The sequence below is a fragment of the Equus asinus genome, chromosome 5 (assembly GCF_041296235.1).
Source record: "Equus asinus isolate D_3611 breed Donkey chromosome 5, EquAss-T2T_v2, whole genome shotgun sequence".
Lineage (NCBI taxonomy): Eukaryota > Metazoa > Chordata > Mammalia > Perissodactyla > Equidae > Equus > Equus asinus.
This window is the reverse complement of record NC_091794.1, coordinates 15990900-16007903: the sequence shown is the minus strand read 5'-3', so window position 1 is coordinate 16007903 and position 17004 is coordinate 15990900. Positions and strand designations below refer to the sequence as shown.

The window sequence follows — 17004 nt, the reverse complement described above, 5'->3', positions numbered from 1 at the left end:
AAATCACCTAATGCTCTTAGCACAAAGGGACTTAGGCAAGTGGTATGTTTGCCTGCTATTCATCAACATCCTAAAATGTAGAAGCCTTTACCTCACCCATTACCCAACATCAAAGGAATGCAGCAAGGCTTTATGCTATATCCAGTTTTACTCTCCTCCTTTCACACAGCCAGGCCCAGGGATTTAATGAGGGATCCTTAAGCTGCCTTTTGAGCATATGGGAAAATCTTACAGCTAAATTAAAAAGGCAACATCGCAAACTATGGAATCTATCCTGCCGAATTTGCTGTAAAATGATTTATTTAGGTGTACATCAAAGAAGATATAAAATTAATTCTAAAATACTTTTTAAAAGATTACTTTGGTCATACATCAGCCTGTTTCAGAAAAGTTATACAGATTTTCCTCGACAGCTGGATAAACCCATGATAAGTTGAAAATGTAAGTCAAAAATGCATTTATCACATCTAACATCACAGCGTAACCCAGCTCACCTTAAACATGCTCAGAACACTTACATTAGCCTACAGTTGGGCAAAATCATCTGACACACAGCCTATTTTATAATAAGGTGTTGACTATCTCATGTAATTGACTGAATACTATCTTGAAAGTGGAAAACAAAATGGTTAGATGGGTAGAGAATGGTTGTAAGTGCATCGGTTGTTTACCCTCGTGACCACGCGGCTGACTGGGAGCCAGGGCTCGCTGCCACTGCGCAGCACCACGAGAGAGCACCATATTGCATATCGTTAGCCCAGGAAAAGAGCAAAATTCAAAGTTTGAAGTACGGTTTCTACTGAATGCGTTTCTTTTTCGCACCATTGTAAAGTCGAAAAATCCTAAGTTAAACCATCATAAGTTGAGGGAGGACTGTCTGTACAAATAATTCATTGTTAATCAGCAACAAAATTGAAAGGTATCATTGAAGTCTGTTGTTAAAACTGCATACCATTCAACAAAGTAACTATCAACAAGGATAGAATGATCCATCTTCCACTTGTATTTTCACCAATCTTACCAAAAGGTTTACTGAATGTCATGTGCTACAACATCATGTAATTAACAATAGCTTGGAATAGTCAAGCCCCCAATACCTAAGTAAAGTTCATCATGATTCAAAGAACTGAGGATGAAATTATAGAAAAATGACAACAATATACAAAAAGACACATGAGCCATTCTAATATACTGAGTTGAAGTAATCAAAAGCAGGAACTGTAGAACCAATACTTTAAGAATCCTTTGCTGTAATAAAGTTTTAAAAGTGATGAATCTTCACACCCATTAGGATGGCTATTATCACAAAAAACTGAAGATAACAAGTGTTGGCAAGGATGTGGAGAAACTGGAACCTTTGTGCATTGCCGGTGGGAATGTAAAAGGTATGACAGTATGGCAGTTCCTCAAAAAATTAAACACAGAATCACCTTGTGATCCAGCAATTCCACTTCTAGGTACACACCCGAAGGAACTGAAAGCAGGGATATCATCAGATGTTTGCAAGTCAGTGTTCACATCAGTGCATCGTTCACAATGACCAAAAAGTGGAAACAACTCAAAACTCCATCAATTATGAATAGATAAACAAAATGTGGTACCTACATACAACAGAATATTATTTAGCCTTAATAAGGCATGAAATTCTGATGCATGCTACGACATGCATAAACCTTGAAGACATTATGCTAAGTTAAACAACCCAGTCACAAAGGGACAAATATTCCATGATTCCACTTATATGAGGTACCTAGAGTAGCCAAATTCATAGAGACAGACAGTAGAATGGTGGTCGTCAGGAGCTGCAAGGAGCAGGAAATAGAGAGCTACTGTTTAATAGGTACAGAGTTTCGGTTTGGGAAGACAAAAAAATTCCAGAGATGGATGGTGGTGATAGTTGCATAACAATGTAAATGTACTTAATGCCACTGAATTCTATACTTAAAAATGGTTAAAATGGTAAATTTTTGTTATGTACATTTTACCAAAATAAAAAAATTTCGTGAATCCTAGGTGATGGGTATATGGGTTTTATTATACTACTCAGGCAAATTTTCTGAAGGTTTACATATTTTCAAAGTTAAAAATTTGAATAAAATGACTTAAAACTGGGCTTTGAATTACAAAAGTGGTGTCATAAAGATGTAAACAAAGACTTAAAAGAATATCTATTTAAAAGCTCCCTAATTTAAAAGAAAATTAGAGGCCAGCCTGGTGGTACGTTGGTTAAGTGCATGCACTCTGCTTTGGTGACCCAGGGTTCATGGGTTTGGATCCCAGCTGCAGACTTATATACCGCTCATCAAGCCATGCTGTGGCAGTGTCCCACATACAAAAGAGAGGAAGATTGGCACAGAAGTTAGCTCAGCGACAATCTTCCTCACCAGGAAAAAAAAAAAAAAGATCCAGTAGTAACCATTTTAGAACTGAAATTAGATTAAATCCACAAATAATTGACTACACAAAAATTTTTCATTAAATTCTTTTTTTTTAAGATTTTTTTTATTTTTTCCTTTTTCTCCCCAAAGCTCCCCCCGGTACATAGTTGTATATTCTTCGTTGTGGGTCCTTCTACTTGTGGCATGTGGGACACTGCCTCAGCGTGGTTTGATGAGCAGTGCCATGTCCACGCCCAGGATTCGAACCAATGAAACACTGGGCCGCCTGCAGCGGAGCGCACGAACTTAATCACTGGGCCACGAGGCCAGCCCCTTTCATTAAATTCTTAATATTTTTAAAAAGAAGCCTTTGAAACCCATTCTCAAGAAATACAACTTTGATTACCAGGTAACAAATTCAGAAGATAGCAGAATGGTGTGTAATCATAGCAAATTATCTCTTTTGGGGAAAACCTTTTCCCTAATTCTAGGTCTAAACAGCAATATAACTATTTAGATTTAGCCAGAAGTCTTTGCGTCTCAAAGCCATTTAAAACAGAGAGCAAATGTATTCATCCATATTGAAGCCAGATATGATATCAGACACCAAATGCACTTGTGATTCAAAAAACAAACTTCTTTAGTACCAGCGTGGAATAACATGCTAGTTCCTTGTAGGTCTCTTCATCCATAAAAATGGCAGTGCGTAAAAATCAACAGGCATCATCTTAGAAAATTAAGAGAAATAATGTATCCTATTCTTGTGAAAGATCAAGTTAAGTTCTCCAGGTTGACGTGAATAGTAGAAAAAAACAGATTCGGAAGAGATAAGTTAAATATAAGCCACTGAGTGAAAAGGAAGATTTATATCCCTCAGATATCCCACATTTTTAAAACTAGGAGGGCAGAAAAAATAAATGATTTTTTAAAACTATGAAATTCTTTTTCTTTTTTTTTTGAGGAAGATTAGCCCTGAGCTAACTGCTGCCAATCCTTCTCTTTTTGCTGAGGAAGCCTGGCCCTGAACTAACATCTGTGCCCATCTTCCTCTACTTTCTATGTGGGACACCTACCACAGCATGGCGTGCCAAGTGGTGCCATGTCCGCACCCGGGATCCAAACCGGCAAACCCGGGGCCGCTGAAGCGGAACGTGCAAACTTAACAGCTGTGCCACCAGGCTGGCCCCTGAAATTCTTAACGTAATCAAAGACTCAATTAATAGATATTAATTAGAAATCACTCTTCTACTCTAATATGATAGTAAGAAAAAAATTATTTTTTGTATCTAGAATCCACATCAATGATATAACCTATGAATATGTAATTATGTTTACATAACACTTTTTAATAAAAGAATAACATCTAATGGTCAATATAATGGCTAGATTATAAACTGTATTTAAACTGTAGAATAATTTCTCTTTGACTACGTCCAATGACTCACCTCATGTGAATCTCTGCTGCTGCTGTTTTCTAACCTTATACAGAAAGCTAAACCATGTGCTCCCAAAGTTTATAAAGTATCTTGAAATATTTAGGATAAATTCCATTTCAAACTAACTATAAGCTTATTTGAGATGTTTACCAAAATAGAACTTTTAACACATAATCAGTGAAATCCTTTTTATGAGTCTAACTCATTTCCTAAATGGAACTTTTTGGTGTTTTCTCTGAGGGACACCACAGACACTGCAATCTCAAGCATATAGCTCCACAAATTTTCACAAAGAAAACACCCGTGTGCACGACTCCCCAGACCAAGACAGAGAACTTCGCCAGCATCCCAGAAGCCCCCCAGCCATGAGCCACCCAACTCTCCACAGTGGGAACCACTATGCTGATTTTATGTCCATAAGTTAGTTGTGCCTGTTTTTTATTTAAATAAAGAAATCATAGTACATACTCTTCTGCATCAGGCTTCTTTTGCTTAACGTTATATTTGTGAGATTTACTCAATGGCTTGCAAAAAAAAAAAAAGAAAAAAAGCAGCAGTTTGCTTTTTCCTTGCTGTATAGTATTCTTTGGTGTGCCCACACACAGTTTGTTCATCCATTCTACTACTGGTGGATGTTTGGGCTGTTCTGAGTTGGGGGCCATCATAAACAATGCTGCTATGAACACTGCAGTACGTGTCATTCAGAGTAAAAACATCCCCATTTCTGAAGGATACAAGCCTAGTAGTAGAACTGATGAGTCACAGAGAATGCTTACGTTCAGCTTTAGTAGATTCTGGCAAACCATTTTGTAAAGTGATTGTACCAATTCACACTCTACGAGCATCCAGTTTTTCCACACTGGAACCCTTTTAAACGGGTTCCACCTAACTGAACTGCTACATTTATAAGTAAACAGAGTTCTAGTTTTCAAATGGTCTGAACTTAATCATAGGTAGGATCTGACTAATTCAACAGTTGTACTCTTTACATGTGAATTTAACCTAGACACTTAAATACTAGTTTATATACCAGCGAGTAAAATCAAAGCCTGCCTAATTTTTCCCCCCAACAACAAAAATCAATTTATATAGGTTCAATCCTCTAAGGATAATAAAATTCTCCCAAACTTATCATTAGATAGGAACAAAGACCAACCTATTATATTTCTAGAATTGGCAAATCTCTGCATAAAGCGTGAACTGGTGAAGAGCAATTCAAACATTTTCTCAGCGCTGATATGAAACACACGGTTGATAAAAAGTCTTCCATGAAGATCTTTCTCAGTAATATTTTCTGGGGAAACAAAAAAAACACAGAACCAAAAGGGAAGAAACTAAGGGAAGGTCATTTCAAGGTTTTGTTCTCTTTACTTGTACTTGGCACGAAATGGTTTTTAAAGGTGATTACAATGATCAGCACATTCCAGGACACTATTAAAACTCTAAATTGGAATTATATACTTAAATACTATTATAATATACTTAAATACTATATGTATCCATATATATATCCAGAATATATAGTTAATCCATATATTTTAACTATATATTAACATATATAGTTAATCCAATATATACCCATAATATATAGTTAATTAAACTACATATGATCAATATTTCACTTATAATCCAAAAGATATAGAAATATTTAACTTGAATGACATCAGACTGCCATAATATATCACCCAAAAGAATATTTCAAAAGTGACAAGGGCAATACTGAGATGCATAGAGGGGTATCTACCACAGCAATTAGCAGGTCCTATTTCCAAACGCTCCGACATTCAGTAAGGAAGTCATCAATGGCCCCACTCATGGCTGTACTCACTCCCTTGCGCCTGAACAACGTTTCAAACTTGACTTAAAGCTGACTCCTCCAAGACAAGTATCACTGTATTCACAACCTGTTCTCAAACTACACGTTTAAGAAATCCTTCTGAAAAGTATTCTTGAAAGCTAAATAATGCCCAATGGTATATTTCATTTTTCTGGGAACCTGATAATGACGATAACATTGAAAACTACTGGTAGCAAATGAAACAGCAATACCTGCTCACCTCTGCTCACACTGCCTGGAAACATTACACAAAGTAGCCCATGCCTACACGGTGCTTACTCTAGGTGAGGCACTGTGCTTGTGCACCTTGCCAGTATTAACTCATAGTATCGTCACAGCAATCCCAGGAAGTAAGTGGTATTGTCATCAACATCTCCACTGTCTAGATGAGGAAACTGAGGCACGAGAGGATTGCCAAAGCTCCAGGCTTAGTGAGTGACTGAATCGGACTCTGAAATCACCGCAGCTCCAGAGCACACAGATTTTATCTCTGTTTTATGCTGCCAGGAGTTTAACTTAGAAGAATCAAAAAGAAAGTAGGGAAAAACAGCCAGGTAGGAATAGGAGCCTGGGAAAGTAAAGGAAATAGCATAAAGCAATCCAATATGAAATTTTAATGATTCTAGGACTGGGAGTATTTCAAGGATTATGCCCCATCAATTCAGAAGGAAACTGTAACAGAAGCTCCCACATCTCGGGACTCAAGCTCTCAGCGTCATCTGTGTGGCGCGTCTGTCAACAGCAAGCCAGGGGAGGCGGTCTGGTAGAGCACGAGGCGGGGCCCAGAATGAGAGCCCTCTCCCAGCTCCGCCCTCGCCCACCTGTGGCGTTCTCCTCATTCAATGACTTGTGTCTCTCTGTCGTCACAGGTGCAGAGAACTCAGGGATGTCAGGGAGATCCGGATTTACCTTCTCCCTGCCACAACACTCGACGCAGGCAAAGGCTACTAGCTGCAATTTCAAGTAATGGCTCCCTCAGCACAGAAATGAATCACTGAAACGAGGCAGTTTGCTAAGGTTTTGTGAGGGAACTTCCCAGTTAGCCTGAAGAAATAGCTTTTTTCTGACATAGAAGTAATATACGTTCGTTGTAAAAATAATTCATATATTCACAAAGAAAGCAAATGAGTACAGGTGATTCTACTGATCCTGTTCTCTTCCTTCACAGAACTTCTCTCGATTTGTAATTCTATCCGTATTGGCTTACTGACTGAGTTATTGTCTCTCTCCTGCACGTGAGTAGGGACCATGTTGATTTTAAACACCTGTGCACATTATGTGCTTGACACATAAAAAGCGTTAAATAACTACTTTTGAGTGAATAAGTGACTATTGAAAATGCTAAAAATATTTAGGGTCTATTTCTATATATGGACTTTGAATTTGCAACCATGATTTTTTTATATTTTGGAATAATTTTAGATGTACAATTAACTAAACTAGGCTTTATTCCTATTTTTTCCAGTAATGACCTTTTCTGTACAAGGATCCAACCCAAAATACCATGTTGCATTTAGTTGTTATACCTCCTGCAATCTAGGACAGTTCTCATTCTTTCCTTGTTCTTTAACGGTCTTACACACTTGAAAAGTACTGGTCAGGTATTTTATAGAATGTCCCTCAATTTGGGTTCATCTGAGGTTTTTTCATGATCAGACTAAGGTTATGGATATTGGGGAGACCACTACAAAGGTGAAGCGGTGTTCACACTCAGGGGCTACACATATCAGCATGATTTAAGACGACGCTCACCTTGATCACTGGCTTAAGATGGTGTGTGGCAGGTTTCTTCACTGCAAAGTTTCTATTTTCCCCTTTCCATATTCTGTTTGTTAGAAATAAGCCACTAAGTTCATCCCATCCTTAAGGGGAGGAGAATTAAGCTCCACCTCCTGGAAGGGGGCGAATCTATACAGATTATTTGGAACTCTAAGGAAGACTTGTCCTTTCTCCCCCATTTATATGTTTACTTAATCATTTACATCAATGTGGACCCATGAATAGTTATTTTACACTTTAGGTTATAATCCAACACTATCCTTATTTATTTTGTTGCTCAAATTTTTTCATTTGGCCATTAGGAGCTCTTCTAGGTTGATCCTATGTCCTTCTGAATGCCTCTTTTTTTGGGGGGAACTTCTTTATTTTCTGGTACCGCAAGATGCTCCAGGCTCATTTTGTATACTCCCCACCGCAGCCCTTTCTCTAAGGAGCCCTGGAACTACAATTTTTCAAAAGTAAGTTTCTTGTTCACATTTAAGAAGGAAATAAGTTACACTCATATAGGTATTTCAATACAATATTTTCATATTTCATTTAAACTATTATTAGATAAATTGTTCTCTATTATGACTGATAAAAATAGAATTTGTCGGGGCTGGCCCCGTGGCCGAGTGGTTAAGTTTGCGTGCTCCGCTGCAGGCAGCCCAGTGTTTCGTTAGTTCGAATCCTGGGCGCGGACATGGCACTGCTCATCAGACCACGCTGAGGCAGCGTCCCACATGCCACAACTAGAAGAACCCACAACGAAGAATACACAACTATGTACCGGGGGGCTTTGGGGAGAAAAAGGAAAAAATAAAAAAATTCTTAAAAAAAAAAAAAAAATAGAATTTGTCATATCACTACTGGAAATTAACAGTAACACCTTTTGTATGTAAATTTGTTCAAGAAAGTAAGGACATAAAAGAAACTATTTCCACCTGGGCTTATTTATTTATGAAACTCATGGTACTTTAAAACCCTCCTATCCAAGCAACGTCACCAACAGTATTGCTGTAACATATCGAGCTGGCAGGTGTATTTTAAATGGGGAAAGGAACACTGCTCAACCTAGGGGCAGGTTACTAAGTATTTTCAATAAAGAAGAAATACAATTTGAAACATATCAGCTTGAAAGTGTCTAGTGGAAATGGTGGGAAAAGTGAAACAAATAAGTATGAGAGGGACATGGACATGAATAAAACTGAAACCACATGTTGACAGTGTTTGAGGGTATATGAAAAATGACTAGGTAGGTATGCAAGAAAAGCAGGTGATTTGCAGTTTAATTGAGTAACTAAGGATACACTAAAAACTGGTGACTTGCTGTCACCTTGACTCAGATTGAGGGCTTTCTTTGCACCTGAAAACCTAAGTTCAACTTAAGAGCTGTTCAAACACCTGACTCAGGTTACTGTGTCAGGGTTACCTGGTTTAGTCTCGTGGCTGCTTCCCTGACATGCTAGACTATCTCCCAGCTTTTTCTCTGGCCTTCCCCAGAGGTCTGCTTGTCTTCACCTTTATTAATTAATAAGCATCACTGGAATTCTGACTCTAGTTTCTCTTTGCACGGCTCTGCCTCTAATTCATCATGTTCTCTGAGCCCTAGGCCACAGACTCCAATTTTGCCATTCTTTTGTGCCCCTCCTCCAGCCTAGTCTTGACTTGGCTTCCATTCTCAGCATAGTGACCGTGGTGAGGGCACCCTGTCACATCAAGTTCCAACCCCAGCTATACAAAACTAAATTTAACCTCTGTCATCATGACACAGCCCAGGTGTCTCATGCCATCAGCCAGTTTGTCAGCTTCCAGTCAAGGCTCTACTTCCTGGGGCAGATGTTTTACAGACTATCTACTACATGAGAGCAGGGCAGGTGGAAGAAGTAAATCCTGACAGCAACAGAAACATTCTCTCTTTGAAAATACGGCCATAATTTCCTTGTACTTATGGATGTGGCTACATTGGGTCAACTCATCTTCATTTGCCAGGAAACTCCCAGCATCTTTTCAGATGCTCTGAACTCCTCCCCAAACCAGGAATGTTGTTAATAAGCTGAGAAAGTCTACCAGCTACAACCCTCTAGATAAACAAAGTTCTGTAGCTTATTCTGTGAATTATTCTATACCAAAGTTTTAAGTTAAGAATGTGGTTTAACAGATTAAAACACAACGCTTAGCATTTTGTTCAGCAGTTGGAAGCCCAGAGCCCATTTCTGGAAGTACAGAAATATCCCTAAAAAGGGCATCCTTCAATCTTGGTGGGTTCTAACATGCCTAGTGTAGAGTTAGAACATTAAAAAAGAAGCCAGTCAAAGCAGATTCTAGGCTAACTTTCCCTCTCCGGGCTCCAGTTAAACTCCACATCAAAGGGACTGCCCTACAAGTGATTTCGGGTCCCTCCGTGAGAATTTCGTGACGCTCCGCTTTGTGGACTCCTCTCAGGGATATGTGGGTCTAGAGGGAGTCTCTACAACAAAAGACTGCACAGCTCCCTCCCAAAGGTCACAGTCTGCAGGAGGCAGAAAAGAGAAAAGAAATCCTCTCATTTTCTCACTCAGCCTGCTCACAGTGGTAGATCAAAATACTATCACTTTAAATAAAATGTTTGATTTAAAATAATCTGCCATGTGCCTAGCTCCATCTAAATCTACACACACGTTTCCAAATTTCCAGGAGGGTTTACTTCTTTTGAGTTTTCCCATTGTCTGCCCAGTCCACTGACTTCAAGCGTCTTTATAACCTCACAACTTTCAGAAAATAAAAAACAGACTCACTATAATACCAATTTAATGCAGATGATAAACCCCAGATTTTGGAACCTGCTTAGGGGAAAGTGATAGGAGTACTTGATTTGTTATCTAACAATAATCTAATAAGAAAAAAGCATCATCCCAAACACCTTAAAGAAAACCTCCGGAAACAGAAGCCTGAATGTTATATGTAAGGTCTCACTGCTGTAAAGCCGAATGGTCTTCCAAGGGGCGCCAGCAAGGAGTAAAAGGTGATCAGGACTCACATGCAACACAGAAACCACACCCACAGCTTGTCTGAGTTTTAATGTTATCCTTTATGCATCTTATCATTAATGTTAATTTTATAGGACTCAATACAGAAACTACTTTTTAAGGACCATTCTTATAAAAGAGCACATGAAAAAGAGGGGAAAAAAATCCTTGTTTTGGCATCACTTACCTATCTGGGCACTGGCTGCCAGAGCAGATCTTCCTAAAGTCAGAGGTTCAGCCCGGCGGGGGTAACTAATTCACGCTGGCCACATGCCCAAGCAGGAAAGGGAAGGACACTAAAGAGTCCAGTCATTCATGGGGCTCGACCCCTTTAAAAAGCTTCTTCTCAACCATCTTTTCAGAAGAACTCAACAACTGTCTTCTTAATGCATTCCATGATTTTTAGCAACCAGTGGATTTTTATGTATTTATGTTTTTAAGAGCGTGGATTTAGTTTTCATTAAAGATACTTCAATGCTCCCAAACCAAAGTCTAATCTGCTTTGGATTTGTTTTGGGTTTGACTTGCATTTAGTTCTGGTTTTCATGGATTTGGTTTTCACTATAGTAAAAGACTTCAGGGGTTCCCAAACCAGGCCTAATCTGAACAGTAACCGGACTAGCAAACACAATCATGTGCTACAGATCCAAACCACCGTCCCTATCACTAATATTCTGAGCACTGCTGGGAGGAAGGCCGGTATAGCAAAAATCCACTGGCATTGTTCCCTTTCCTGAAATGTGAAAGTAGTTACTACCCTGGATCTTTCCCAATGTCTCCCCACTTCAGTGACCCCAATGTCAATCATCTTACAGGTAAAAAAAGATTCCTTAAAATGCCCACTTAATGAGTATGACAAGCCCCAGGTTATTGGCACTAATTTAGGGAAATTAGAGAGAACGTGATTTGCTATAAAGTTTCCTTTAAGCAACTGCATTTTATTTTTATTATATTCTCTACTTTTGCATCTCTCTCTCTCTCTCTGTTTTTCCTTTGTTGGTTAAAAGAAAGTAGTACAATTATAGTGTATATAACATTATGCAGATTTTCATTAAGATTTGCTTTTGCATTGCTACTGCTGCATCTCCACTGACTTAAGGCTTTGAATTTTAAAAGCTAAATGTCATCGAAATTTTCAAATCCCAGGCTTCTGAAGAGTGGAGACGGGTTAGATCTAACAGCCTCTTTCCTCTATTTTCTATTAACTTCCATCCTTTTTTTTTGGTTCTTTATAGAGTGAGATTGTATCTAACGCAACTAAATTCTCAATCTGCACACATTTAATACGAAGATAAACATTAAAAAACATAACCGAAATTTTATTAAAATTTATAACAAATTCTTTACCTTCATCAACAGAATCTGAAGTGCTGCTTTTGTCCAGAGAAAGATACTCATTTTTATTCAGGTCCAGTGACTTCGATGCCACTCTGCTTAACCTCTTCTCGGAAGTTAGTGAGGGACTCTTTTTGATCTGCTTCTCACTTTGGAGTTCCTCTCTCCCTAACCCCTAAAAGGCAAACAATCCAGTTTAAAAAACCGAGTATAGGCTAAGATTTTATAGTGAGATCTTTAATAATAAAGACGCTTTGAAATACTGCTCTTTGAAAAATTTGTTATGTTTGCATCACCTTTCCAATTCAGTCCATAAAATATTGGTAAATAATATATACCATTCTATACAGTAGTGAATAATAAATTTATGAAGAACATCATATAAAAAGAACTCACAGACAGTTAAGACCATGTGAATCACTTAAGCAGAAGGGAAAGGGGGCGGAGGACAAAAGTAATGGGACAGTGGGTTCTTCAGGGTGGGCAAGGGAGAGGAGTCAGACCCGAGCAGTTTCTCCAGACAGTACCTGCCCCATCCTCTCAAGGAAGAGAACTCACCCGTCTCTCAAGACCTGGAACTAAAGAGGAAAGGGAAAGAAAACAGAGAGATAAGAGTCACTAAGAGTACAGTGGGAGAGAGAGGATTAAAAGGGAAAATTAATTTCACAGCAAACTTGTAAGAACACAGTTGGCTTTGCTGCTAAAGAACCAAGGGATTGGACATTAAAACATAGTCACTACGGGCCAGCCTAGTGGCCGAGTGTTAAGTTTGCGTGCTGTGCTGCGGCGGCCCAGGGTTTTGCCAGTTTGGATGCTGGGTGCGGACATGGCACCGATCATCAAGCCATGCTGAGGTGGTGTCCCACATGCCACAACTAGAAGGACTCACAACTAAAAATATACAACTATGTACCAGGGGGTTTTGGGGAGAAAAAGGAAAAATAAAATCTTTACAATATAGTCACTATATGATGCTTTACATGATACTTTCTGGGAATGATTTAATAAAGACATGTCATTTCTATGATAAATTTAATGTTAGGCATTAAAGTATGAATGCTATTGCTATGTTAGTATTCAAGTAGAACAGAATTATAATTAGGCTTAATAGAACATCGTGAAAAATATAAACTATACAGCAAAGTACTTTCTTGCATAGTCTGCGTGTGAGCAGATCAAAGAACAAAAAGCAAACATGCAATCCTTACACTTCCTGCCCCATGAGATCTTTGGGCAGCACTCAATAGCAGAAAAAGCTCCAGGGGAGATACCGGTTTCCATTAGCCACTCAGAAAGCAGAATAACAACTGGGATCCAGGACATAATTCACTAAAGAATTGTACTATCCTCGTCAGAGGACTGATTCTTCAAGCAGAGATTACCGGAAAAATCAAGACTTGACTTATTGGGAATTCCACACTACAAAGCAACAAGCTTATTTAGCTGACCTAGTGCCTCTTTAACAGAAGCTAAGTACAGTAATTTCCACACAAATTTCTCCTGTTGTTTCTAATTAAGATAGAGTCCCTATTATAAAAAATATAGCTACGTATAAGAAAAGTAACAGTCACTATCCTTGAGTGGTTGACATCTGGACAATTTTTACTTATTTGCATACTTTTCCATATTTCCCGAATTTTTACAAAGAGTATTAATTTTATAACTTAAGAAAAACCTATTTCATCTTGGAAAAATGTTATTTTGGACTTTTTGTCATTTCCAACTATGTTGGAAGTAAAAATGAAACAAAGTGACATGATATTTGCTGACATCTGAGAATCTCACCATGCTGCTCTTGAATGCAAAAGGAGAAAGAGGAGTGAACTTCTCTATCACTTGTCCTCTGCAGCATCTATACCACACATCAGTGAATGTACGATCAAGCTTAAAACATTCAATTATTCCTCTGCATTCCATTCCCTTTCCTTAGAGAAAACATGACTTCCTTTAAGGATTACACTAGGAGCAAGACCCAACGGGTTAACTATTCCAAGAGCAGAGGCAGGAGGCATTGTTAAGGAGGCTGTCGGAAGGACTCAAGTAACAGAGCAGTTCTGAGAACCCAGTCCTCAAAGTCAGACTTTTGTAAAAGGATAAAGACTCCAAGAGATTCCTTGTCCTGTTACCTCCCCAAAATTGAGTGGCTTGGTCTTCTTAGTGAAAACATACAAACACATTAGCTTCCAGAATTGCCTCACTTGCACCAGTGGTAAATTCCTAAGGGTCTCTAAGATGAATAAGTTTTGCAAGAAATCCACAACACAAAATCAGACTGACATAGATCCATGGCGGCTGCCTGAAATAAGCTGATAACTTGGTGGCCTTTCACATAAATATATCTGTTTCCATGTTTTCCAACGTTTATTCACAGGAGATGCTGGGAGCTCCATGGGAGAGGGTAGAAAGGTCCATTGCTGGCCACACACAGATTCACCTTCAATGGTAATAGCTTATGGTTATCGAATACTTAACATGTACTAGGGATTGTTCAAAGCACTTTGACCTATGTTAATCCATTTAATCCTTATAAAAAACCCTAAGGGATATTACTGTCCTTAACATATAGCTGAGAAAACAAAGGCATAGAAAGGTCAAGTAATTAAGTAATTTAAGGTCACAGAGTTAGCAAGCAGCAGAAGGGGGAGTGGAAGCCAACGCTCTGCTCTAAAGCAAGAAATTCAGCTTTGGCCCCAGACTCGCATCCCCAGTCAGCAGAACAAAAGCTCTACAGTAGCAACAGTCACCACTCAGAATGTGGTCTCTCAATTCCATCCTTCACTAAGAACTATACGGCTCATCAGGAAAACGGCTGGTACTAAGTCTGGGACAGAAAGTGGATGAAATGTTTCTGGGACACGTTGTATCAGAAAGAAAGGATGCCATCAAAGATTATTGATCATTTCAAAAGGACAAAGAAGCCAACCTGAAGGGGCTCCTGTTGGCAGAGGGGACAAACTGAACATTAAAAAAATAATGACTCCAAGTGAGAGAAACTCATTGAAATAAAAAAATTGATGGGCGTATCCTTGAAAAAATAAAGGAAGACGCTAACTATGAAGCCCCATAATTAACTGGACAGGCCTGCGTTAGTAGTCAGCTTAAGAAGTGTCTACTGTTCCTCAAGCATGCTGCTGAGGGTTCTCAGCTCGAAACAGATTCTTTCCACCACACACACTACCTACTTTGGGAAAATTCTGCTAACTGTGAATTTCTCCATCTTATTATGTTTCTAACGATGTCTATCCCCCTCATACACTGATGCTCAGGGAACTGCCTGGTAGCTCTGCACCGTATCCAGCTCTGAAGAGGACCACATATTATCCTATATAACCTCTGCTACTTATAGACTTAAAACTCTTCTCCTAAAGGAGCAGCCTGACATCTGCAGTTTTTAAACATTTTGTATCCTGTTTTTCATTTGATCTCACATTATGAGTAACACACGGCAGCACCAAATATATTTTAAAAGGGATATCATACACTAACCCCTTTTGGTGAATTTCCATCGACTGACTCTGTTTCTGAAAGCCGAGTAATCGATTCACGGGTGAAACTGACTGACTTGGATAATTTTTCGTCTCTCTCCCCACAGTCATCCAAGCTGCTTCTTCCTGGACTTCTGTAACATACACAACATTATAGAAACATAAAGAAGGTCATTTCCACACAAATAAGTGATTTAGTCTCCTCACTAAGGTCCTTTTCCATTATAAAGTGTTTTGACAACAAATGGTTTTCTGTAATGTAACAAATATGCTTCTACTTATCACAAGGCTATCTTCTTAAATTACATACAAATTGACTTTATTTCTGAAAATAAGATATGCTCATAGGACATTTTATAATTTTAGAAACCATTAAGAAATTAACCAAATACTAGTGGCTGTAACAGCAACTGATAAAATGAATATTGCTTCTTTAAATTTCAGTTGTGGACACCCACAAAGATTGGAAAGGGACAGGGTGGATGTCTGAGGTGGATGCCAGTCAGCACCAGAAGGCAGTTTTAAATCTCCTTGCTTCTGATTTGGTCCCAGCTGAAATGGCGAGCCCCTCCCGGAAGTGGAAGCATCTGATGTCTGAGCACAGCGCCCATGGATCAGTCCGTGGCCACCTTCCTGCTCTTCTCATTCCTCACAAGGTTTATGGAACAGCTTTCAAATGGTCATAGGCACAAGACTACAGTAAATGTCTGGGACCTGCTTTTCCTCTCTCAGGGATCAAAAAGAAAGGAAAGTCTTACAAAAGGAGCACAACTGATCTAATTTCCAGTGCTCGACCTGATAGAGCAATTATTCTTCTCATGTAATCATTGCTACATATAGACCTAAACCTCTTCTAAAATGAAGTAGCAGCCTGACACCTTAAGCCACATTATCCTGAGGAAGGAACAGAAAACCTACAGAACTTTTCGTCCCTATTCTACTCCCCCCAGATAGCACTTGGGTCCACAACCAAGTCACTCCAGGCCAGGCAGAATGGCAGGGCTCTGAGGAAACCAAGCAAGAAAAACGGCTCCTGGAGACTAGCCTACCTGCTTGCTGACTGTCTGCACTTGAGGATCCTAAGGATGGAGGTGAACTGTGGAGAAATAAAGATGGGAGCGTGAGGCAGAGATTGAAAATGAAGAGAAAGGAGATGGAAGAGCTGAGGAAATAAAGGTTTCAGAGGGATATGCTTCTTTCAGAGACTGGAAGAACGGGAAAAGGAGCAGAAGAGGGAATGGGGATCCGGCCACACCTTTTCTGAGACAGCACTCAATCACCAGAAGAAAACAGCAGCTTTCCTGTGACCTCAAAAAGCTGGACCTTAAAGTGTATAAAGCAGGTCGTCAAAAATATTTATTCTTTCCTTCTTCAAAGACTAGAAACTTTCTGAGTTGGCAGGGACCTTAGAGATCATCTAGTTTAACTGCCCCATTTCACAGATGAGTAAACTGAGGATCAGAAAGGCTAGGAGATTTGCTTGAGGTTGCTCAGCTACTTGGTGGCAAAGTCCAGACTAGAATCCAGATCTTCTTCACCACAATCCAAGGCTCTTAGCATTGTATCAATTGCTTTTCTACTCAGCTCCAGCACCTGAGAGAGGCTAGCAAACTTTACCAGAAGAGCAGTACAATGAACATTTTTAACTTTATAGAAAACTAATAAAATATGAGTGCACACCCCTGTAAAAAAGACTGCATAATACTGACGCTGAACTGAAACAATACAAATAGAAACAGCATAACTAGAAGACTTAGACAGAGTAAA

The 17004-nt window shown here is 39.1% G+C and overlaps 1 protein-coding gene across 9 annotated transcripts in view; it reads right to left on the bottom strand.

Annotated features, from left to right (window-relative positions):
* Positions 1 to 17004, bottom strand: part of GRAMD1C (GRAM domain containing 1C) — an 87071-nt gene that overhangs the window by 14111 nt on the left and 55956 nt on the right. For 7 of the 9 annotated variants that reach the window (XM_014838619.3, XM_014838618.3, XM_070508858.1 and 4 more), the window contains 3 exons: positions 15239 to 15371; positions 11765 to 11927; positions 4971 to 5108 (listed from right to left, as the gene is read on the bottom strand). In XM_014838619.3, coding sequence (XP_014694105.1) covers positions 4971 to 5108; positions 11765 to 11927; positions 15239 to 15371 — 434 coding nt within the window. The remainder of the gene's footprint in view (positions 1 to 4970; positions 5109 to 11764; positions 11928 to 15238; positions 15372 to 17004) is intronic. The other 2 variants (XM_070508859.1, XM_070508857.1) reach the window with 1 other exon arrangement.